Source organism: Myotis lucifugus, unplaced genomic scaffold (genome assembly GCF_000147115.1).
Source record: "Myotis lucifugus unplaced genomic scaffold, Myoluc2.0 scaffold_189, whole genome shotgun sequence".
In the NCBI taxonomy this organism is placed as follows: domain Eukaryota; kingdom Metazoa; phylum Chordata; class Mammalia; order Chiroptera; family Vespertilionidae; genus Myotis; species Myotis lucifugus.
The window spans coordinates 1192150-1217104 of NW_005871237.1; the positions used below are offsets into that span (position 1 = coordinate 1192150).

Here is a 24955-nt window from a genome sequence, read left to right on the forward strand (position 1 = left end):
CTCCCAGACTGTGGCTTGTCTTCTAATTCACTATATCGGCTATAGCAGCTCCCTGGGCCTCTGTCACTTTCACAGAGCAGAAGTTTTAAATTTTAATGTAGTCTAGCTTATTAGTATTTCTGCATAGATTATGTCTTTGGTGTTGTGTTATATCTAAAAAGTCATTCCCATACCCAAGGTCACTAGGCTATGCTATGTTCTAGGGATTTTATAGGATTGATTTTACATTTAGGTCTATGATCTCTTTTGAGACAGTTTTTGTGAAGGGTGTAAGGTTTGTGTCTAAATTCAGTTTGTTTTGCATTTGGATGTCCTGTTGTCCCAGCACCATTTGTTGAAGAGACTATCTTTGCTTCCTTCCTTCCTTCCTTCCTTCCTTCCTTCCTTCCTTCCTTCCTTCCTTCCTTCCTTCCTTCCTGTCTCTCCCTCTCCCCCTCCCCCTTCTTCTTCTTCTTAATGCAATGTTTGGTCCTTGAAATACAGTAGTGGGTGGAGTGACATTGCTGACATAAGACCTCAGACTTTGAGATGCTATGGGATAGAGAATTTCATTGTGTCACAGAATTATTATGAGAATTGGTAATTTTTTTGTTGTTTTCTTGTTTTTGTGTAATCTTGAGGCTCATAATTTCTTCATAAAAACTTAAATATTTTTATTGTGTCACAGAATTATTATGAGAATTGGTAATTTTTTTGTTGTTTTCTTGTTTTTGAGTAATCTTGAGGCTCATAATTTCTTCATAAAAACTTAAATATTTTTCTCAGTCTTACATAACTTATCCTAGATGAAAAGCGATCCTGTACGCCCCCCTCCCTTACCATGGTATGCGAAGTCTGACCGGACACTGTGCTCTGCTGGAAACTCACTCCCCCCTCACCTGGCCTGGGCACTCTGGGACCACCTCCCTTGACACGGATTGAATATACTCTTTTTATTGCTAAGTTCCTATTTTCAGAGTGATGGTACATTTACCTGGTAAATTCTGTCCCTATACGTATAGGACGGCTATAGCAGCTCCCTGGGCCTTCCTAATCCTGGAATAAAGATCTGGGGGGAGGGGCAGGTATTCTTGAGAATATGTCTCTACCCTTATTGACTTAGTTAAAACTCTGACCTTAAAAGTAGAAATTATAAGCCAGGGATGAGGGGAAAATGGGCCATTGGCAGGTCTGGGAGATAATTTTGGGGGGAAATTAGGTTTTGCAAAATGATGAAAATCAATATGTGAGATAGCTACTTTCCACCAACATATAGGGCCAGCTATGATTTTGTTCTCAATTTTGATTTTCTTGTGGTCTGGGGAATGAGCATGTCTTCTAGCAGGGAGGGCATATGAAGAGCATGTGTGCTGACAGGGAAGGGATCAGAGATTAGAACATGTGTGTTTTGCTGGGCCGTTCTAGTGGTTCTTGACTTCTTAGAAAAGGTAACGCAAATAAAAAAAATGAGAATGAAAGTAGTAATTTGAAGAACTTATGTATGAGACACCCTTATGGAAGGAATCCAGATTTTAAAAGTCTCATTTGTTCAAACAAAACCTTGTTGCATTCTCCCAGGAAAGGAAAGTGGACAGAGAGCCCACATCAGTTATTCTGATAACCCAGGTTGATGGTAGGTGAATCCTGAGATGGGCTTCAGGGGGATGTTTTGTGATGGGCCAGTCTTGGTTTTCGTAGGAAGGTTGGAAAGCTGCTGACTTCAAGGAGCCAGTGTTGGGATTCCTGCTGGCTGCTGCGGAAGCACGTGCTCCACCTCGTACTTCTCAGAGCGAGGCTGAGGGTTGTCTGATCACAGCCACCCATGGGTAGCCTCAGGTCTAGCAGCCCATGTAGAAACTGTAGACCATAGCAGTCTGCGGGTCTGAGCTGCTTTGAGAACTTACTTAGATAACGATGAATGGCTTAGATAATGATGAATTATCCAGGTAATTATGGCACATGCTCTTCACCCAGGGTGGAGTTGAACCTCGAAGATCCAGAACATTTGGTACTGACACATTTAAACGACAGTGTGTTTTGGCTAACTACATTTGATCCATTTGAATATGTTTTTTTATCTTTTTTTCTTCAGATTATGATTTACCTTATTGACAAGGTACTTCCCGAGAGCTATTTTGTCAATAATCTCCGGGCGTTGTCTGTGGATATGGCTGTCTTCAGAGACCTCCTGAGACTGAAGCTCCCTGAATTATCTGAGCACCTGGACACTCTTCAGAGAACTGCAAACAAGGAGAGTGGAGGTAGTGATGATTCAATGCTATTGTACCTTTGAAATTTTTTACTTTTCTGACTCCACCGTACATAGGAGCCTACACCTTGAATGGAAATACATCTTTTCAGGTATTTCTGTTGGTGAGAGTTTGATGCAATGAAATAGATTTTTAGAGAACAGGAACAAAACAAAACAAACAAAAAACCAACAGAGGGCCACATACTGAACCTTTGAATGGTCATAGTTAGGAAGTTGGTCAGGAACCTCATCTGTCACAGGTACCAGACATTCTTGTCTTTTAGATGAAGAATGGGGTTCATGTCTCGCCATCTAGTTAAACTTCTCTAAGCTGGCACCAAATCTATAGGCATCTTTAAAGATGAGCTGCAGGTACCATTTAGCACATGCTGTAATTTTTTTCCTAAAGCACTGAGGTTATGGAAGAGTGGACTACGTATTTTCATAAAGTTGTAGGAGAGAATTTGAGTTGAAATGTTTAATGTTACTTTTATTGATTCATGCTAAGGGTACGCAGATTCACTTGAGATGAATGGGCCAGTTCTTGCTGGAGAAGGAGCTGCAGGTAGAACTTGAACCCTGAAGGAAGGCACTGGGCTGAGTAAGGTGGCGATGGAGACTGCTCTGTTACAGCTCTGAGAGTCACCACCGTCCAGCAGGCATCAGCCAGCTTTCCGGATAACCTAAGCTAGCGCTGTAGTTACGCCCCTGCATGCACTTCCCTGGCTGTGCTCAGGAGACCAGAAAGAAGAGTCAGAAGTGTATTGTGTTTCCTGTAAATGGTTGCCAGTTACTGGCCACACATTTCAACCTAGGAAAATATTAAATGATTTTGAGGACCTAATCTGTCCTCAATTAAAATACACTGGAAATTTTAGTGACACCTGTGTGTCTCTAAGCATTTCCTTCTAAATCATTTGAATAATCTTCACATTTAATTTGGCTGTGCAGTATAATTATGCACCTGTGTGGATTTCATAAGACTCCCTGGTCGAAGAGCCTTAACCTGTCCCATAGTCAGACACGCTGTACTGGGGTCCATGTTTTCCCCCTAGTGCTCCGCATTGGCCTGCAAGGGGTGACCTCAGATTCTAGTCTCTGGGAAGAGATGCTCCCTTTGTTCCTAGGTAAGAAGGAAGAAAATGAGGGCAGCAGAGCAGATCTCTTTTTGCTTATACTTGGGTAAATGCATATTCTGACTGTAATTAGGAGGGAGAAGCAGTCCACATATCTAAATTTTACTTCATTAAAATGCATACTTATGCCATCACAGGAAATGAGAGGGAGCTCTGTGTTTTTTAGTGAATTTAGAAACTTCAAAGTGAGCCGGATCTCAGATATTTAAAACTGTGTAGTTCAACATATTTTAAAATTTCATGTTATTTAATCTCTAGATATTTGGGGCGGGGGGGGGGGGGAGGTTTCCAGCTATCTTTCTCTAACTTTCTCTAATTAATTTGTAGTTTAATTCCATTGTGGTCTGAGAACTATGAATACTTTAAGAAGTAGACAAGCAATTCCTAATGAGCAATTTTACTTTTCTGAGCAGCATTTGAATAAAAGTGGGCTTTAGGATATTTTGGAAATTGGCGTTTGCTTTCGAGGGACTAAAATCCTTTTTTTAAATTTCATTTTTGGTGAGGAAGACATTCTCCTTAATTTTCAGCATCCCATAATAGGCAGAACCAAATTAAGTGTTAGGTTAAGATTTCTGAAGTACCATAAAGAATATGTGAAGTTCATATTATTGAGATTTTTATTAAACACACCTGTGTCCTTCTAGAAAAAGGAAGGAAAAAAGAGGAAAGAACCATAATTTAGCCCCATCAACAAATCAGTCAGGAAAAGTAACATAGTTGGGTGGACTTGGGAGACTGAAAGAGGGTGCCTTTATATCTTGCAAACTGTCAATTCTGAAGAAATGGAGTGTTTGTTTTATTTCAGGTGGATACGAGCCCCCGCTCACGAATGTCTTCACGATGCAGTGGTTTCTGACTCTCTTCGCCACGTGCCTCCCTAACCACACCGTTTTAAAGATTTGGGATTCTGTCTTTTTTGAAGGTTCGGAAATCATCCTAAGGGTGTCGCTGGCTATCTGGGCAAAGTTGGGAGAGTAAGTGACTTCCCCCTTCTCTTCTGTTCTGTGGTGTTGGGGGCCTTGAGCAGTTTTTGGGCTCTAACATGTAAAGCGTCGATAATTGTGAGGAAAAGAGGAAGTTGTGAACTTTGTGCAGTGGCTTTAGCCTTCTGGGATCTCAGCTGACACATTCTTTTTCTTTTAATCTTTATTGTTGAAAGTATTACATAGGTCCTCCTTTCCCCCCATTAACCTCTTCCCGCCCACTCCCGTCCTTCCCCACCCCAGGCCCTTACCACCCCATTGCCTTGTCCCTGGGTTATGCATATATGCATACAAATTCTTTGGTTGATGGCTTCCCACTCACCCTCCCCTGCTGACACATTCTTGGTTGTTGGGGACAGATGGCATCTACTTTAGAGAAGGGGGCAGGCTTGTTCAGGCCTGGAATTCTCCTCCTCCTCCTAGTGTGTGTGTCCAGCTGGTTTGCTCTTTGTCAGCATCTCTCCGGACACTAGTTTTGAAGAGACTTAGGTGCATGAGGAACTGTGAGGTCTGGAAAGAAGTAGGTGGATTTGTTGGTTAATACCACAATTTGGATTATGTTGAATCTTTATTACTTATTGTGTCCAGCCTTTTAGGGCTGTGATGAAATTAAATGAGATTATAAATATAAGGTGTCTAGCAAGGTGCTTGGTACATAGTCAGTAGAACATAGGGAACTTCTTTCCTTTCATCAAGAATTAACACTGTGTGTGGGAATCTATTACTACCAAACACATCACTAAAGAGATTTTACTTACATTCTTTACTAGCAGCTGGGCTGAAAAAACTAGGGTGTTTTCACCCCTCTTGACTATATTATGACTATTACATTGAAATTCTACCTTTTTGGTAATGGAAGAAATACAGGGGTGGGCAAAAGTAGGTTTACAGTTGTGAATACATGAAACAGTTTATTTTGGTATTATTATTCATTAATTGTATTATTTTCCATATGAACAACAGTAAACCTACTTTTGCCAATCCCTGTATTAGAATGAAATTGTTATAGTTAACTTAAGATACAGAGGTAGTTTTTTTTTTTTCTGTCAGAAGTTTGGTATGTTTTTTTAAATCATCACCTGAGGATATTTTTCCATTGATTTTTAGAAAGAGTAGAAGAGAGGGAAAGACAGAGAGAAACATCAATGTGAGAGAAACACACCTATTGATTGTCTCCTGCATGTGACGAGCCTGCAACTGTGGTACATGCCCTTGACCGGAATGGAACCCGGGACCCCTCAGTCCCCAGGCCATCTATTCATTATGTGTAGGATTAGAATTTAGTCATATTGTCACTCCAGGGCTGTCACATTGTTGAAAAGGTAATGGCTACACTTTTAAATCCAATATTCATTGAGTGCTTGCAATGGGCAGGCATTGCTCTGAGCACTCTACACGTAAAGCTAACTCCTTTGGTACTCACCATCATCCTATGAGTTAGGTCCTCTTATTATCCCCATTTTACAGATGTGGGAACTGAGGCACAGAGAAGTTAATTGCCCAAGGTCACCCAGTTAGAAGTGGAAAGGCCGGTTTTTGAACCCAGCTCCCTTGGCTCTGGAGTCTGTGATTTTTAACAATGTGAATATACTGATAATATATGGCTCCTATTTATGCAGTTCAGAGGATATATGAATCAGACTGGTAGAATTTTAAATGTTTCAGAGCCCTTGTTCATCATAATTCTACATGTTTTGAGTGTGCGACTTGTTAAGCAGAAGGAAAGGCAACCAGCATACATCAAGTGCCTACAGTGCCATCGTTATGTTAGACCATGTAAACACATGATCTCATTCATCCTGCCCGTAGCCCTGTGAAGTCCGTGGGACTTAAACCTGGATCTTTCTGACTCCAGTGCCTGTGCTGTTCCCCACAAACTGTCCGTTGGAAAAATCCTAAAAACAGATAGGTAGTCTCCAGCTATGTGCGCCTGAGTAACATATGTGCCTCGTGTATGGTTATCCATGGGACCTCTCCCCTTGCTTCTGCAACTTGAATGTCTCCCTCTCACTCACACCAAGGGTACTTTTAGAATATGCAGGTTGTAGAGCATCAGCTCACCTTCCCTGGCATCTCTTTCCCGTGTCCTTTCTCCTCTGACCCTGCTGCTCTGGCTCATTCCCTCGTTCCCTCATGCCTGGCCTGTCTCGGTGTGTCTTCCCTGGTTTCCCCACCACACCCACACTTGCCAGGCCACCTCCAGGCTGACCTTGCCAAGGGCATGTCTGTTCCCACACTCCCTGTTCAGAGCCTTCCAGTGATCATTGCCTGCAGGGGCTCAGCTGGCAGGTGAAGCCTTCAGTGTTTTTTGTTTGCAGCTCTCCCCCTGCAGCTCCCTGGCTGCATTCTGGCCCCGGGGAGCCACTTGCAGATTCTTGGGTAGGGCCTGCAGCTGTCTCCTGCCTCCATGCCAAAAATATACTTTTTCTTCCTTGTCAACCTGGAGAATATTTTTCAAAATTCATCTTCAGCATTATTTCTCTTCCTCATCCCCCAGGGTAAACGTAACCACTTTTTTATTGATGCCCACATGCTGCTTTGTATTTTTGTAATAACACCTCAACAGTTCATCTCATTTATTTATTTACCTGATTGTGGCAGTGAGATTTGAACAGCACTCCAGAGCCTGAAGTTTTCCCAGCATCTTATTTTTTGGGGGGATGGCTGTATGAAAATCCCCCAACGTCAGCGTACATCATCCTGTATCTTGTGGTTGGTGGGCCAATAGAGTCATCCTCCTACACAGAGGATGTCATGGTAGATAAAACAGAGGCACCGTGCTCTTTGTTTCGGACCACTCCTTTTTTTTCCCTCGAGAAGAAGGATTAACGTGTACCCTGCCTCACAGGTTGCCAGGTAACAGCTTCTTTATATGTAGAAACAAATGTAAGAAGCAGGGTGCGATCTCCAGCTAGCAGCAATGCCCTGAGAAGAACTGAAAAAATTCTGCCTGTGAAAGCATCCTGTGGACTGATGACATATACAGATAAAGTTCTAGTATGTCTCATCTTTTATTTCTACTGTGGTTTGGTTTTCAGTCTATCAGTGATACCACGGTTTGTAGATTAACAGCAACAGATTTCCTCCTGGGGATAATTGTTCTTCAGATCTAATTTCATGGTTATGATTTCTCATCAGTGGTGGGTATTCTGATGTGTAAAATGTGTCACATGGAAGCAGTAAAAATTGCCACCGGTTGGGCTGGGAGGCTGGGGAGCCGTGTAGGAAAGATGGGAACTCATCCCGTAATAAGTACCCCCGAGTTGCCGTGGGTATTTTTTATCTTTTCTCTGTGTATGGCAGGCTGTATAGGGGGTGTGTCCCAGTATTTTGAGTTTTGTTGATTGCTGATGTGATTGATTTGATGGTCAGAGGCCACATACCCTGTGGGACCTGGAGCACGTACCTGATAGACAGCATGGGTGTCCGACACAATTCCTTGTCCTGTCCTTCTGCTTCTAGGCAGATAGAAAACTGTGAAACGGCAGATGAATTCTACAGCACCATGGGGCGCCTCACCCAGGAGATGCTAGAGCATGATCTTCTAGAAAGCCATGAACTTATGCAGGTGAGTGGGCAGCTCGGCCCCACCATGGCTCGGGGACTCGGGCACCGTGGGAGCAAGCAGTCCAGAGCAGTGGTCTTGGGAAAAGTACTTGGCCAGCCTTCAGATTTAATTTTTCAATTGACCAAGAGTCTATATATAATTTGATAAGAATCTTAACCATGTCACAAGAGGAAAAAAGAAATTAATAATAGATATTTATTGTGGCTTTCATTCAAACTTGTTGCTTAAAAATCACGAGGTGCAATACAAAAATAAATTTACAAAACTGAAGAATAAAACCCCAAATCATCAGATGCTTATTCTCAATCTGATTCTTAGCCTTTTAAGGGGAGACTTGTGGGGGTGAAGTAATTATGTCGGGGGGGGGGCATTACTGAGGATAGGAGGGAGATTGTTGTAATCAGCACTTTGGTTTGTTTTGCCCACATTTTCAACTGATGTTATATGTGGATCATAAATTTCAACATGAAAGACTTGAAGAGTTTTGTTATTTTGCGGCATGTTGCTCTATCTCAGTATCATATTTACCAAGTCACTCAGACAGAAAAGAGTAAGTGTAGGAAAGAGCAGGTTTGTTAACACTCTCTCTTCCATTAGGTTCTGTAACATAACTTGATCTCCATTCTCCGATGCTGCTGACCACTTTCCTCCTGGTTCTTCCTCTTGCCCACTGACCAACTGTAGGTCTTTCCAAGGTTGTCCTCGGGCCTTGGTTACTTCCCCCCTCTCCTCTTTTTCTTGTTTTCAGCATTTACTTTTATGTTGGGTTCCATGCCTGAGGTCAATTTTGGGGCCCAGCCAACAGGTTAGAAAACAAACACTCAAGCCCTGATTTAGGACATAAGACGCATGGAGCTTCCATTCCTTTGTTCCTGTCCTGGCACTGCAGCTCCTTTTTAGAATTCCTTATGTTTAGCAGACAGTTACTGATTTGTTGAGAATATTGACCACTTAATATAACTTCCCTGAACATTGATATTTTTTAGTTCAGCTTTTCTTTCCATTCTCATCTCTTTTCTTCCTTGCTGTCTGTCTCAGAGGAGGAAGTGTTCTGATACTGACATCTTTGCTTGATTTCAACTCTTCTCACATTGCTATTGCTTCCTCACTCACTCTCTCTCTCGGAGGGAAGTACCTTTTATTGCGCTTCCCTCTGTGTGCCAGGTCCATGCCTGACATTTTCTTTTACATAATTTTTTAAAAAATATTTTTTTATTGATTTCAGAGAGGTAGGGAGAGAGAGAGCAAGAGAGAGAGATAGAAAGAAACATCAATGAGGAGAGAGAATCATTGATCGGTTGCCTTCTGCATGCCCCACACTGGGGTCGAGCCCACAACCCGGGCATGTGCCCTGACCGGGAATCGAACCGTACCTCCTGGTTCATAGGTCAACGCTCAGTCACTGAGCCATGCCGGCTGGGCTACATCATTTTCTTTTAAGACATTCTTAGATGATGTCCCTCCTCCCAGATTCCCTCTGCTCTAACACAATCAGCATTTTGCTGCCAGAGTAATAGTCTAAACTTACTGCTTTGGCCATTTCACTGTTATTCACAAAACCTTCAGTGCTTCCTTGTTATTAACTATCCTATATAATAAAAGGGTAATATGCAAATTGACCCTAACAGCAGAACAACTGGGAATGACTGGTCACTATGACACACACTGACCACCAGGAGGCAGACGATCAATGCAGGAGCTGCCCCCTGGTGGTCAGTGCGCTCCCACAGGGGGAGCTCTGCTCAGCCACAAGTCAGGCTGATGGCTGCCAGCACAGTGGTGGTAGTGGGAGCCTTTCCTGCCTCCTCAGCAGCGCTAAGGTGTCCAACTGCAGCTTAGGCCTGCTCCCCGCTGGCAAGTGGACATCCCCCGAGGGCTCCTGGGCTGCCAGAGGGATTTCTGACTGCCAGCTTAGGCCCAATCCCCCGGGGAGCGGGCCTAAGCCAGCAGGTAGACATCCCCTGAGGGGTCCCAGACTTCGAGAGGGCACAGGCCGGGCTGAGGGACCCCCCCGAGTGCACAAATTTTTGTGCACCGGGCCTCTAGTAGGAAATAAAATGCTTCAGCCTTGTTTCTGAGGTTCTACGTTAACCTCTGCAAAGATTTATTGAACATCTTCCTTGGCCCTGACCAGTGTGGCTCAGTTGGTTGGAGCATTGTCCCATACACCAAAAGGTCTCAGGTTGGATTCCCAGGGAGGGGACATACTCAGGTTATGGGTTCAATCCGCATTGGGGTGTGTGCAGGAGGCAACTGATGTATCTTTCTCATATGGATGTTTCTCTGTTTCCCTCTCTCTTCCTCTCTCTCTAAAACCAGTAAAAATTTATCCTTAGGTGAGGATTAAAAAAAAAAAACTTCCTTGAATACTAATAGTAGTTGGTCAGGCTGTGTGTGTGTATGTGTATGTGTGTGCATGCGTGTGCCTGTGCACATGGGTGCACACATATGCAAGTGTGTATATGTGTGTATGTGTTGGAGGCAGTGGTGCAGAGCAGAGAGGCTGTTCCTGGTGGAGGTGGGCAGGGTGAGTGGAAACCTCTATTGTGTGTGAAGGAAACTACAAGGAGTGTGGTATTCAGGGAAGGGTTATAGAAGACCTCAACCCGTGTTGAGGAGCTTGGCCTTGATCTTTTAGGTCGGTGGTTGTGAAATGGAGTTCTTGAGCTTGCTGGAGTTCTAGGACTTCTGTGGAGCCTTCAGAAAGGGAGGAACAACTGTGGAGCTGAACGGTTTTGAGAGGAGGGGAAGGGTCTGAGTTATTTCTTAGGTCGACTACATGGGTGGCTCTGTGAAGGGTGGACTTGACCGGGTCATGTTTGATAACACGAGGCCTGTGAGGAGCAGCAAAGGGTAGAAACAAAAATGGAATAGAGACAATACTTAGAAGGTGAAGTTGATAGGACTTGGCCACAGAAACGATATGGTCTGATGAAGAAAGAAATGGAGGGGACAAGGGCAATCACACATTTGTGGCTTAGAAAGAGGAGGGCAGGAAGATGAGTTAGCTCTCAGAGAGGCTGCGTGGAGGTGCACTTTGGCTGTCCCGTTACTCACCTGTCCAAAAGTATTCCCCACCCCTTCCCAACCAGAACCTATCACACTGGTCATAGCTCTGTTAGTCCATGCTCGTGCCAGTTGAGGGCTTGTGCTGCCCTCTCACACTATCTGTGAAAATACTAAACACCCATCTGGATCCTATCCAGTCTCCTTCCTCCCCACCCCCACACAGCCTCTGTACCTCAGCCCTCATTAATTATGCCTCCTCCGTACTCCTTCAGTACTTAACATTTCCAACAATTGATTAATTGCTATTACAGATTATTTGATATTGTTTGGTATGTGTTCATCTTATTTCTCTAATGAGGTAGCAAGCTCCTTAATGCTAGGGGCCTCAGATTGCTCTGTATCTCCATGGCATCTATCGAGTTCTGAGAATACACCTGGTTGCTCAATGAATACACAGAATCACAGAACATTAGAACTCGAGGCAGTGGTTTTCAAAGTTGACTGTATATAAGAAACATCTCAACGGTGCATTAAAACTCAGGTGTTTGCTCCATGGGTGGTTCTGAGGCAGATGGCTTAAAAAATACTTAGAGAAACTCTGGCTTTAGAGAAGCTTAAAGATTAACCTAATTCTGCCACTTTACAGAGAAGAAGCTAAGACTTGGAGAGCCAGCACCTGCCAGTTTCTTAGGTTGTCTAGTGGCAGGACTGGAACTCAAGGCCCCAACCGCTGGGCATCCTACATGCTTATACCTTATTTAAAAAATGTCTTTCTAAAACTGAAATCCTCCTGAGAAGAATAAGGCAGCATTTTATTTTACTTAAAGCCCAAACATTGCCAGATTGAATGAGATATGTTGAGATCTACAGCTGTCATCTTCGTCCTCTAGGAATTCCCAACCTGAGGGATTAGGAAAGAGGACCCTTCATTACCTCTTAAAGGGAATCCTAGAGGGGAAAATGCGGGCTGGGGCTTGATAGATTAGTTCCCCTTTTAGTAGCATTATTTTTTTTCCTGCCGAAGAAAACATCTGGGTGATGATAAACTGAGCTTAATTTTATACAACTTATGTTTTCATGTTTCTTGTAAAAACATGTCAATAATGAAAAAGAAATAAGAATTTCTTTTCAGCAGTGCCTAAATATAAATGTCTATAGGAGTGTGTGTTGGTAGTTGGTTTTCCTTGGCATCGTAGAGTATTAAGGAGAGAAATGCTACCATTTCAAGCCACTCTTTTTCTGTGTTCACTCGTGAAAAACAGTTAGTTCAATGGCTGGGATCCAATTATGGTGCACCTTCCGTCTGTCCGCAAACCTGAGATGGCTCCGGTGAAACGTGGACCGTGTATGAGGTCAGAGACGAGACGAAAGGGTTCTCCCTGCTTCGTCTTCTCCATTTCTTTCAGCTCTAAGTGCCAGACACAAAGTACTGTTTTTCTCCCCTGTAAATCACATCACTTTTTCTTTTATTAGCAATGGCTATTTAAAAAAATAAGAGTGTTAGAAAAAGAGATTGGGAGCCCTAGCCGGTTTGGCTCAGTGGATAGAGCAGCGGCCTGAGGACCAAAGGGTCCCAGGTTCAATTCTAGTCAAGGGCACATACCTTGGTTGCCGGCTCCTCCCCTGCCCGGGCCCTGGTCAGGGCTAGTGCAGGAGGCAACCAATCCATGTGTTTCTATCACATTGATGTTTCTCTCTGTCTTTCTCTCTCTCTTCCACTCTCCCTAAAAATCAATGGCAAAATATCCTGGGGTGAAGATTAACGAGAGAGAGAGAGAGAGAGAGAGAGAGATTGGGGGAATGCCAATGACAAGGCATAGATGGATTTCAGAATGACTTTTGACAGAGTCTCTCATGAATTCTTTGAGGGCAATGTAAAGAAAAGTGAGTCAGATGTCACTATTAGAAGGGTTCATAGGTGCTTGGAAAAACAGAAGCCAAAGTTCTTGTGAATAATTTACTGTTTCCTGCGGCAGCTCTCATGTGCCACAGGCGGGATCTGCCGTGGGATTGTTGGCTGTTTTCCATCAGTGAAGGGGTGGAAATGACAAGAATGCGGATGCTTGTTCAATAGAAAGATGATGGTGGAAATGACAAGAATGCGGATGCTTGTTCAATAGAAAGATGATGTTGATGAATTAGTGCTGTCAGAAATGGAAACCGTCTGCCGTGCAAAACAGTGCGTGCTGGGCGCGTTCGGCAGCGCCTTTGTGGCCACCTGTGGAGCTCCTGGGAGGGAGGTGGAACTAAATTATGTTTGTTTCTCCTGACCCTCGGATTCTATGAGTCTACCTTACTTGGGCTCTGAGACGATGAGTAAAATTTCTGTCTTGGAGTTGGTTGTAAATCCGTGACTTACAACGTTAGGAACCCGGAGCTACTCAGGTACCCTGAGCACTGTGGGGCTGTGCCAGGGAAGCTTATGTTCGTGAGATCAACATGCCCCCACATACATGAGACCTTCAAAGGATTGAGTGCATGTGTGCGAAGAAGGACTATACACTGTTTTTCAGGCACGCTGGTTTCGTCTTTGAAGGATTAACTAAAAGCAGATGATTGAGAAAGGAAGAGCAAAAATAGAAAATGAAAGCTCAGTGGAGCCAGTTTTCTTTTAGTCGAATGTCTTTGGTTGAGCGGTCTTGGAAGGAGCTGGCTCAGAACCCAGGCCATCTACCCCGAGGCAGGACAGGATGAAGTAGGGGCAAATGTATTGTCCATTCCTTTTTTTTTTTTTAATATATTTATATTGATTTAAGAGAGGAAGGGAGAGGGAGAGAGAGTTAGAAACATCAATGATGAGAGAGAATCATTGATCAGCTGCCTCCTGTATGCCCACACTAGGAATCGAGCCTGCAACCTGGGCATGTGCCCTGACCGGGAATCAAACCATAACCTCCTGCTTCATAGGTCGATCCTCAACCACTGAGCCACACCAGCTGGGCTCCATTCCTTTCTTATAAACTTCCTTCATAAGGCTGGATAAAGAATTCTGATAACTTTTTCTAAAACTGGCAATAATAAAACACAGTGAACCTTCAGCTAATTTACCCCACTAATTGTCGTCAGTGAGACATTTTACCTCATTGGGAAGAACATTTGAAATTTATAGCATTAATGAGTTCATCTTTTAAGCTTGAATCGAAACAGCATGGGTTTCTTAAATACCGGAACCAAGTTTCTAAATTGTTAAGGAAGAAAGGTCCCGTGAGTGAGGGGCAGGCTGACTCTTGGTGCAGCGGTAGGACCACACTTGTTGTGTGTGGTGGTCAGAGGCTGGTGCTGCTTGACTGAGGCCCCCATGGAGGTGCCCTGCCCTGGACCTAAAGTTGGGGTGCTGAGGAGAGGATGTCCCTTCTCTCCATTTCCCTCAAAGGGTATATGGAGCTAAGACAGGACCTAGAGCAAGGAAGAAAGGATTCTGTGTTGGCAATAAGGAGCTTCTTGAGGGATGAGCTGTTGGCAACCTTGGTGGGAGCAAAGAATGTGAGAGTTCACTCTGACCATGTTATGAATGAAATGATATGAAGTATTTCTGGCATACAGAAACGTATTAAAAATAGCATTACAAAACACACACCCATCACCCAACTTAAGAAATAAGCAAGAGCAACACATTTGGACACCCTCATATGCTTCTCTCTGATTTCCCCTCCCCTCCTCACCCCACTTCTCCCCTTTCCTTTTCAAGGTAATCACAATCCCAACTTTCACACCCTTCATTTTTCAGAGGAGGAAAATGAGGCCCAGAGAGGTTGGGAACTGGCCAATCTGAGACTAATGGGAACCACAAGGTACCTCCTGCTTCTCTCCATGGGGAGCAGCTCACTGTTAGTAAATTTGTGCGGCGTCTCAGCCTTGTGGGTATAATCAAATGTGTAGTATATAGCAGGGGTCCTCAAACTTTTTAAACAGGGGGCCACTTCACTGTCCCTCAGACCGTTGGAGGGCCGGACTATGGTTTAAAAAAAAAACTATGAACAAATTCCTATGCACACTGCACATATCTTATTTTGAAGTAAAAAAACAAAACGGGAACAAATACAATATTTGTATTTGCATGTGGCCCGCGGGCTATAGTTTGAGGATCCCGGGTATATAGAATGGCTCAGAGATGACTTTTTGGTCCCTATGATCTGTGTAGCTTTGGACAATAGGCAACGGAGAATAGAGGGGAAGGGATTTTAGCCAACACTTACTTGTGTAGAATCTTCGGGTGGTACAGTAAGATGTAAGTGGATACCTTATATCTGTTTGGGGATGGTCTGATGGACAGACTGTTTAGAATCAAATGGCGGTGGGCTGTCCCAGTGGTGGCTCTGAGCTACAAAGTAAGACAGCAGCACCGTCAGGCCCCTTTCAGAGCCCTCCTTTCCTGCCCATGCAGATAGTACACGTCTCCGCTGAGCCTTCAGAACAACTCTCCTGCTGAAATGAAAAATACCACTTAAAAATTTCCCCAGAAAATATCAGGATATTTAAAAAGCTTCCTGGGAGAAAGCTAGTGTGATTAAGATACATTTTCTGCCCTAGCCAGTTTGGCTCAGTGGATAGAGCGTCGGCTCAAGGACTGAAGGGTCCCAGGTTCTATTCCGGTCAACGGCATGTACCTTGGTTGCAGGCTTCTGGCCCTGGTTGGGGGCATGTGGGAAGCAACCAATCAATGTGTCTTTCTCACATCGGTGTTTCCACTCTCTCTAAAAATCAATGGAAAAAATATCCTCGGGTGAGGATTAAAAAAGAAAAAAGAAAAAGATACATTTTCTGGTGAATAAGAACTTTAAGGATTGAATAAATAATATAATTAAAATTTTGGAGCAATTAAATTTTGATAAAATTAAGAAAGCAAATAAGATTATTTCCCTCCTGCTAATAGAATGGCATATAATTTTGAAATTCTGGAGGAAGCACAGGTGTTTTTCTCATTTTTATTTATAGATTTTTTAACAATCTGGGCTTTTACACTGTCAGTTAAAAAAAAACACCGGAAACCAGCAATTTTCACCTAGAGTTTATTCACAGATATTTGAAAAGGTGTGTTTGGAGAAAGCACGCAGTCCATCACAAGATTGTCCACTTATTTTTATCCAGGCTGGCGTAATGGCTATAAAAATCATCAAACAGCTTAAAAAACAAGTACTAGATATGAAACACATCGATGGGTTCTTTATTAAAGAAGTAAGGGAGCTGCCCTGGTTGGGTAGCTCAGTTGGTTGGAGCATTGTCCTGTGCACCGAAAGGTTGCAGGTTCGATTCCCCATCAGGGCACATACCTAGGTTGTAGATTCAGTCCTCGGTCGGGGTGTGTACGGGAGGCAACCGATCATGTCTCTCTCTCTCTCTCTCTCTCTTTTTCTCTCTTTCTCTCTCTCTCTTTCCCCCACCCCCTTCCTCTCTCTCTAAAACCATAAACATATTCTCAAGTGAGGATAAAAAGGTAAGGGAGCTGTGGCTTGCTGAATTCACCCACCCCGAACCGAGCAGAAGGAAGTCAGACTCCCCCTTGGGCTCACCCTTGCTCACCAGTTGGAATGCCTGGTTGCAGTCAGGTTGATTTGAAAACTCACCTTGTGTTTATCAGTGTTCTTTTGTCTTTCTCTAAAGCGGATATTGAAGTAGGATCTTTCCACTCTCTCTGTAAGAGGCAGTTTTACCTTTTCACACTCAAATCGTAATGTCTTTCCAGGATTGATAGAGTTACTTAAGGGCTCCGTTTCAGGCATGGCATTTTCGCTTCTGGTTTTCAGACTGTTTACTCCATGGCTCCATTCCCTTTCCCACAACTGGCAGAGCTGAGGGAAAAGTACACCTACAACATTACACCGTTCCCAGCTGCAGTGAAACCCACCTCCGTGTCTGGGTAAGGTCTCTTTTTTCCTTCTTGTTTTCGTGACAGGAGACTAGATGCTTTAACTGGTTATTGTAACTTAATGGTTGTTAAGCCCTAGAAATATATTCAAAGTAGTTTGGTTCTTAAAATCTGGATGTTTTTTAAGGTTTTGATGTAAATTCAAGAGAGTGATTTTTAAAACTGTTCTTTCCAAGGAAGACTAGAATATAAACTGAAGGGACCTGTAGCAACCCCACAACTTATTTAAAAATATCAAATATTTAAAAAAAAAATCTCAAAATTAAAATAGTGTAGAACTGAAGCATGAAAAAACAGATGCGCTTATTTAAAATGCTATAAAGACCAGACATTGACAAATACACAGGAATACAGTATATGAAAACTTGGCATATCAAACAGTAGTGAAAAGAGGTACTATTTAGTAAATGGTGCTGGGCCAATGAGACCTACTCTGGAAGGAAATGAAGTTGAAGTTTTTCTTTACATCATACAGTAGGATACATTTCATATAGATGAGAGACTTAAATGGGAAAAAATGAAGTAATAACATTAGCAGAAGAAAATGTGGAAAAATGTCTTTAGTTCTTTGGAATTGGGAAGGCCTTAATAACAGCCTCAAAATAAAAAATAAAAAAACAATAAAGGAAAAAAAAACACTAAGTATTTACAAATAATATTCTGTATGACTAAAACCAAAACAGAACAAAATAGAACCCTCATAAGCAGACACAAAAATATTCATGGAAAAGTATTTGTAATTGATATCTCTCATAAAGTTCCTAGAAATTAATATGGAATGACCACCCAACTGAAAAATGATGGAAGGATGGGACTAGGTAGTTTACATAGAAGGCAGCATCAAGAGAAATGTAGCAAATAACTAGATTGAGAGTCTGTTACTTTGCCTATCAGATTAACAAGAATTCAAAAGGCTGATGTGCACGCTCTTGATAGGGCCATGGGGATACAGGCACATTGCAGGTGAGAGGTTGCTTACTACAGGATTCATGGCAGGCCGTTGGGAAGTACTGTCCAAAATTTGTAATGGATTTTGACCCAGCAATTCTACCTCAATGAATTATCCCACAAAAATATTTATACACATGCAAAACACAGGATGTATAAAGGTTGCTTATTGCAGCATTGTTCATGATGGCATAATATTGAAACCACTCAAGTGTGCTTCGTTAGTGCCAGGTTCCCTAACGTGCACTACATGCATACAATACAGTGCAGCTGTAAAAAACGATGAGGAAGCTCTTTGTAAGAATATGGAGAGGTTTCTTAAGTGAATAAAAGCAAGGTGCAGAAGAGTGTATATAGTATGCTAATACTTATGTAAAAAGAGGAGAAAAATAAGACTATCCTATATAATAAAAGCCCAGCAACAGAAATGGTGGAACAACCAAAATGACCAGAGACCAGAAGGACAAGGCCCCTTGTCCTGGCTGGCCCCACACCCCAGGGAGTGGTTAGGGGTAATCACGCAGGCAGGCGAATGGTTAGGGGCGATGAGGCAGGCAGGCGGAGGTGCTTAGGGGCAATGAGGCAGGCAGGCAAGTGGTTAGGGGTGATTAGGCAGGCAGGTGAGCAGTTAGGGGTGATCAGGCAGGCAGGGAGAGTGGTTAGGGGCAATCAGGCAAGCAGGCGAGCAGTTAGGAGCCAGCGGTCCCGGATTGCCAGTGGGATGTCCGACTGCCAGTTTAGGCATGACCCGTAGGGATCCTGTGGGATTGGGCCTAAACCGGCAGTCAGACATCCCCGAAAGGTTCTGGATTGCAAGAGGGTGCAGGCCGGGCTAAGGGACACCTCTCCCCTCCCCCACCCTGTGCATGAATTTTGTGCACCGGGCCTCTAGTATAGTCATATCTGCTTATCCATGCATAAAGAAACTAAAGGATCACGTTCTCCTGTTTCATTGTTCCTGTTTGTTGGTCTTACTTAAATAAATAAGAAGCTAGTCACTGTATCATCTGTAGGAATTAGGTGGAACAGCTGGGCAGAAGTTGGATCGGGATGAGAGACTTTTTATATATGTATACATTATATATGTCATTTAAACCATGTGACTGAATTATTTTTATTAAAAATGACACTATTTTCTCTGAATATTTTTTTTCTGTTATGTTTTCCAAGACGACATGGTAAGATCAGAGACAGTGATGAAGAGAATGACCCAGATGATGAAGATGCTATTGCTAATGCCGTGGGGTGTCTTGGACCTTTCAGTGGACTCCTGGCACCTGAACTACAGAAGTACCAAAAACAAATTAAAGGTAAAAAAGGTGGCTCTCTATTTAGATTATCACAATGTGTTGGTTCACTATAGCAGGGGTACTGTTATTGTAACCTATAAATGCCTATTTATTTTCTGAACTGGTTACCCTTATTGAAGGTCTTTATTAAAAGTATCTTCTCTGGACCAGCTGTCGTGGCTCAGTGGTTGAGTGTTGACCTATGAACCAGGAGGTCTAGGTTCAATTCCCAGTCAGGGCATATGCCCAGGTTTGCTGGTTCAATCCCCAGTGTGGGGTGTGCAGGAAGAAGCCTATCAATGTTCTCTCTCTCCCTCCCTGAAGGGACCTCCCTGAAATTAAAAAAATAATTAACATATATATATTTGAAAAAGTATCTTCTGTGTTACTTTCTCATTTAGTAGGATTTCTCTGTGTTATGGGTTGCATGCATAATATATATTTCTTCTTTTTTAATGGTGACTTTGCACCGTACTCGTCCGATTCAACTTTGTATGCTCAGTTCCTTAGCATAGAGCCTGGAATGTAATAGATGCTTGCTACCTTGTGTTTGAGTTTAATTGAATTCATTCTAGACTGGCTTCTCTTTTATAGAGAAGTACCCTCTGAATCTAAAACATTATGGTGGCCTCTCCTTGAATTTGAGAGATAAGAAACTCATTATCTCATAAGGCATTCTTTTGAGTTCCTCCACTTAGCCCATGGTTTCTAGTTGCAGAGAGATAATCTCTGCCTACCAGTTCTATTAATAGTTCATTTCTTTGGAACAAAACAGAATGAGTCCACTCCCTCTCTGACTGGACGGCTCTTCGGTTTTTTGAGGACAGCCATCATGTCCCCAAGAATTTTCTCCATGGCTCAAGTTCAGAATTTCTTTAAGCATTTCTCATAAGATATGATTTTCAGAACTTTTAATAGTATTTATTTTTTGTATTTTCCTTCTCTTCATCATCATCTCATCATTGCTGTCTTTTCTTCGCCATCTTCATCTTCTTCGTCTTTTTCATAGTACTAGTTTTGAGTATTTTCCCTAAGTCTTGGCTTGTTTTGAGTTTTGACCTGTTTCATGGTTTGGGTTCATACTTTTTGTGTGTGTAATGTCTTTGGTATGCATTTTCCTCTCATCTTTTTAAAAGGCTTTTAATAATGTGAACCCAACAAGATCCCCATTGATTTCGTAATGCCTTCCACCCTCCCTCTTGTTGCCTGGATATCAGCTTTTGGCTTCTAGCCATGGGATCAATGTGGATTTTAATTCTAACATTTTTGAATCTGCATTTCTGAAGTCTGGGTCTGTGTCCCCTCCCCCTGCCCTCCCGTACTCCCCTTCCCCCCATTTTTCTTTCTGTGCAGGTCTGTGCCCAGGATGACCTGATCATGTTCTCCTGTTTTATTGTTCCTGTTTGTTGGTCTTACTTAAGTTCAGGTGTGCAGGTCCCCTTTTAATTTCCTTTTCCTCCCACAAGTGTCTTCAGGGAAAAAAGGAAGCAAACTTGCCAGACGTGTAGCCCTCTAACACTTTCAGTGGCTGTTGGGATAGTCAGGATCCCTACTGAGGGTTCTCTCTCAGCTGGTCCCCGGCCAGCTTTGCATATGGTGCTGAGGAGCCGGGTCTGCCCGCCTCGGCCGTGCAGTCTGGAAGCGTGCTTTCGCACAGCGCTTGTTTCTCTCTTGGATGTAATCTCAGTTTTATTTAAGGGACAACCCTGCTGGGTGTAGGTGTCCCGGGAACTATAACACACATAGTGTATGCTCAGGAAATGGTTGTTAAACAATTAAAAACATGCATTTCTAGTGGTAGAGTGACTCGAAGTCTTGATAATTTCATAGAATCTATTTTTAACTTAAAAACTCACTTAAAAAAATCCTTACCCACAGATATGTTTTATTGATTTGAGAGAGAGGGGAAAAGGGAGAGAGAAAAACATCGATGTGAGAGAGAAGCATCGATTAGTGGCCTCTCACAAGCGCCCCAAACAGGGATCAAACTCACAGTCTGGGTATGTGTCCTGTTCAGGAGTCGAACCCACAACCTTTCAGTATATGGGATGATGCTCCAACCAACTGAGCCACACCAGCCAGGACTAAAATCTCACTTTTAATGGCTGATTAAACGCTACAAACTATCAATCCCTTATAAATTCTCACTCATTTATGTGGACTTCTGTACAATGACTTGACATCTGGAATTATATTTTTCTAAGGGCATTTTCGAAAATAACAGTGATTTTTATCTCGAAAACTTGATCTTATGTCTGTATAATAAACAAAGTGGTAATAAAATAAAACTATGACTCCACACAGCTCATTTCAGACCCACAATTAGGCTAATAAGAAAATGCAGAAGTATTTTCAGGACTGCTTAAAACAAGCTCTAGACAAATCCTAGTGTACATTTTTTTTGTGGTTTAGAATTTTCTGGAGGTTGTGATACCACTCTGGGTTACAGTGGAATCAATTGCCCATTCATCCCATTTTCCTCCACTGACACCTCTCCTTGTCTCTGCCGCTGCGAGTACAGAGCCCCACGAAGAGCAGAGTCTGAGATCCAATAACATTGCGGAGCTGAGTCCAGGAGCCATCAATTCCTGCCGAAGTGAATACCACGCCGCTTTCAACAGCATGATGATGGAGCGCATGACCACGGACATCAACGCGCTAAAGCGGCAGTATTCTCGGATTAAAAGGAAGCAGCAGCAGCAGGTTCACCAGGTGTATATCAGAGCAGGTAATGGGATTCTTCGAATCAATTTCACCTCTGTGTCAGCCTGTGAGAGGAAGAGCACATATTCCTGTACTCTCACTGTATGTAGCTCAGCATCCAGAAACTCGGCTGGCACGAGTGATAGCACGTTTAGCATCTCATTTTTTAAAATTTTATTTTATCAGGCTCTACAGAAGACAAAGACCATGGGTTCTCCTTAGGTCCCAAGGACCGGGCAGTTGATGGTACTGAACACATCTTCACTGTGTGTGCTTCTGGAGAGGGCTTTACAAATGATCACAATGTTGCAAAGCCGAGCAATCCTTGGACTTGAGACATTTTGGAGCTGTTGCCTCTGAAATTCCAGGCATTGGAACACAGAACTTGCCGATCTGTGCACGAATAAATCAAGCTATCCATTGGTCACTTAGGAGGTGACATAAAGGGCATGTAATCTGAGAAAAAGGAAAAGGCTGTCCCTACGCCTTGCCCATGGGTGACTGTGTCCTGACTCTGCAGAGAACACAGGTGTAATGCAGTTGAAAATGCTCTTTCCCAAGGATTGTCAGGCTTCTGTTCTTTTTCTATTTAATTCCCCAAATCCCAGGGAGCAATAATCTGCTTTGTTTTTTAACATATGCTGATTTTGGAATTGGTTTGCTTTGTTCTCGGTGAAATTTGAATGAAAATGATTCCTGTCCATGATTTGACATGTTTTTAAGAGGCTTGTGAGCATGTGACTGATCTTGCCCAAAAACTGAATTTACCTTCTACTTCTCAGGAAGGGTAGGCGACTTCTTGAAGATTCGTACTTTATCCTGAATCATAAATCAATCACAGAAGAAATGAACAGCTGCAGCTCTGCAGTTTTCAAAGCGTCCTCATGGTGTCTTTAAGGAGAGTCTATGAGGAAGGCAAAGAACAGATATTCTCATATACTTTTAGAAGATGAGGAAGTGGTGATTCATGAGGATTTAGCAATCGTCAGAGATTATATAGTGATCGTGAGTGGTCCGGACAGGGCTGGAATCCATTTGTTCTAATTCTTTGTATAGTCCTTTTGCAACTACTGTATACTAGTAAATCATTGGGCGATATAGTGAACCGTCACCATTGTGTGCTGACTCAGCCCAGCGCCTCCTTCTCTAGTCAGGGGTCAGCAAACTATGGTCTGCAGGCCAAACCCTGCTTGCCACCTGTTTGTGTAAATAAAGTTTTACTGGAATACAGGCATCACCTTTGTTTGCATACTGTCTATGACTGCTTTTACACTGCCATGACTAAAATATTTATAATCTGGCCCTTTACAGTAAAAGTTTGCCAACCCTTACTCTGGATCATGGTTTATTTGGCTTATTTTAGGGAGAGATTGTTCTAGAGCAGCGGTTCTCAACCTGTGGGTCGAGACCCCTTTGGGGGTCGAACGACCCTTTCACAGGGGTCGCCTGAGACCATCGGAAAACACATATTGAATATATAATTACATATTGTTTTTGTGATTAACCACTATGCTTTAATTATGTTCAATTTGTAACAATGAAAATACATCCTGCATATCAGATATTTACGTTACGATTCATAACAGTAGCAAAATTACAGTTATGAAGTAGCAACGAAAATAATTTTATGGTTGGGGGTCACCACAACATGAGGAACTGTATTAAAGGGTCGTGGCATTAGGAAGGTTGAGAACCACTGCTCTAGAGCATTGCTCCTCAAACTCCCCTGTGCATAGGGACCACCTGGGGATCTGTTAAAAGGAAGAGGGTGTTTCAGTAGGTTTGGGTGGGGCTCAGGTTATGCATTTTGAACAAGCTTTTGGTGCCAGTGCTGCTGGGTGGGGCTCACACATGGAGTGGAAGGTTTTAGAGGAGGTGGTGGAGGACAGGATTAGCAGCACCGGTGGAGACTGAACTTGAGCTAGAAACCAAAGACCATAGGTTCTGAGACTTAAAGGAAGGAGGGAAGGAAGTTGGTTGGGGTACCAGCCTCTTAGGTTACAGAGGGCAAGAAGTTGAGGTCTTTCAGACCTGATAGCTTCTGTTTTCATGGAGAATTGGGGGAAAAATTGTTTTTCTGGGAGTAAGTTGGGGCCTGGGTGGGAGCTTAGAGAATAAGGAAGACTTGGATAGGTTATTGAAAGGAGTGGGAGAGTGAAAGAAAAAGATTGGTCAGCAGCACTGAGGACCTAACGAGAGAGTGTGGATTGTGGATCTGAGACCGGGGTTTTGCAGGCATGTGGCAAAGGGAGAGGGATGCCTGGGATGTGTGGTTCCTGGGGAGGCAGTGGTCCAGGTAATGAGCCGTGCAGCTCTAAGAGTAGGGGTGTCCGTGGGCCAAAGATAGACAAGAAGTTAAGAGAGGATTGAGGAGTCAAGGAACCGAAGTGTCTGTCACCAGGTAGAGTTACAGTGGCAGCCTGAGAGCTGGAAGAGAACCCAAGAGAAGAACATTAGAATTGAGTGTGTTCCATGTCAGGTCGATGTAGGTGACAAGGTTTAGGATGGAACATTTTCTGGATAGAAGACCTCTGAGGTTGGTCTCAAGACAAAAGCTCCCCCCACCCCCAAAAAATCATTAGGCCTCTACTTAGTCACGAGGGATCAGTCTCTGTTCCTTTCTGCGACCTCGGCCCCTTCTCTCCTCCTCTTTAAAGAGGAGGGAATACCCCCCCCCCCCCTCGGTTGGAATTCAGTTTCTGCGCCTGCAGTCACATGACTCCCAGCGCCTGGGAAGAGCGTGGGAAGGGCTGAGGATGGTCTCTGCAGACCCGGCGCCTTGAGGGCACCTCTCACGCCCCCTTCCGATGTTTCTTTCAGACAAAGGGCCGGTGACCAGCCTCCTCCCGTCTCAGGTGAACAACTCTCCAGTTATAAACCACCTGCTCTTAGGAAAGAAGATGAAAATGTCCAACCGAGCCGCCAGGAACGCTGTCATTCACATCCCCGGCCACGCGGGAGGCAAAGCATCCCCCGTCCCCTACGAAGACCTCAGGTCGAAGCTCAACTCTCCGTGGCGAACTCACATCCGAGTCCACAAAAAGACCATGCCGAGGGCCAGGAGCCAGCCGGGCTGCGGGGACACCGTGGGGCTCATCGAAGAGCCGGGCGAGGGCTGCAGGGCCGCGCGCCCGGGGCCCGCGGAGGCGGAGGCGGAGGCGTGCCCTTCCCCTGGAGGCGGCAGCGCGCAAGGCAGCGCAGGGGGGCACCATCGAGGGCC

The 24955-nt window shown here is 43.6% G+C and overlaps 1 protein-coding gene across 1 annotated transcript in view; it reads left to right on the forward strand.

The window, feature by feature from the left end:
- TBC1D30 (TBC1 domain family member 30) overlaps nucleotides 1-24955 on the forward strand; it is an 81029-nt gene that overhangs the window by 55686 nt on the left and 388 nt on the right. Inside the window, exons 9-15 of the mRNA XM_014462723.2 lie at nucleotides 2072-2240; nucleotides 4175-4343; nucleotides 7815-7920; nucleotides 16674-16786; nucleotides 18914-19053; nucleotides 21554-21760; nucleotides 24556-24952. Coding sequence (XP_014318209.1) covers nucleotides 2072-2240; nucleotides 4175-4343; nucleotides 7815-7920; nucleotides 16674-16786; nucleotides 18914-19053; nucleotides 21554-21760; nucleotides 24556-24952 — 1301 coding nt within the window. The remainder of the gene's footprint in view (nucleotides 1-2071; nucleotides 2241-4174; nucleotides 4344-7814; nucleotides 7921-16673; nucleotides 16787-18913; nucleotides 19054-21553; nucleotides 21761-24555; nucleotides 24953-24955) is intronic.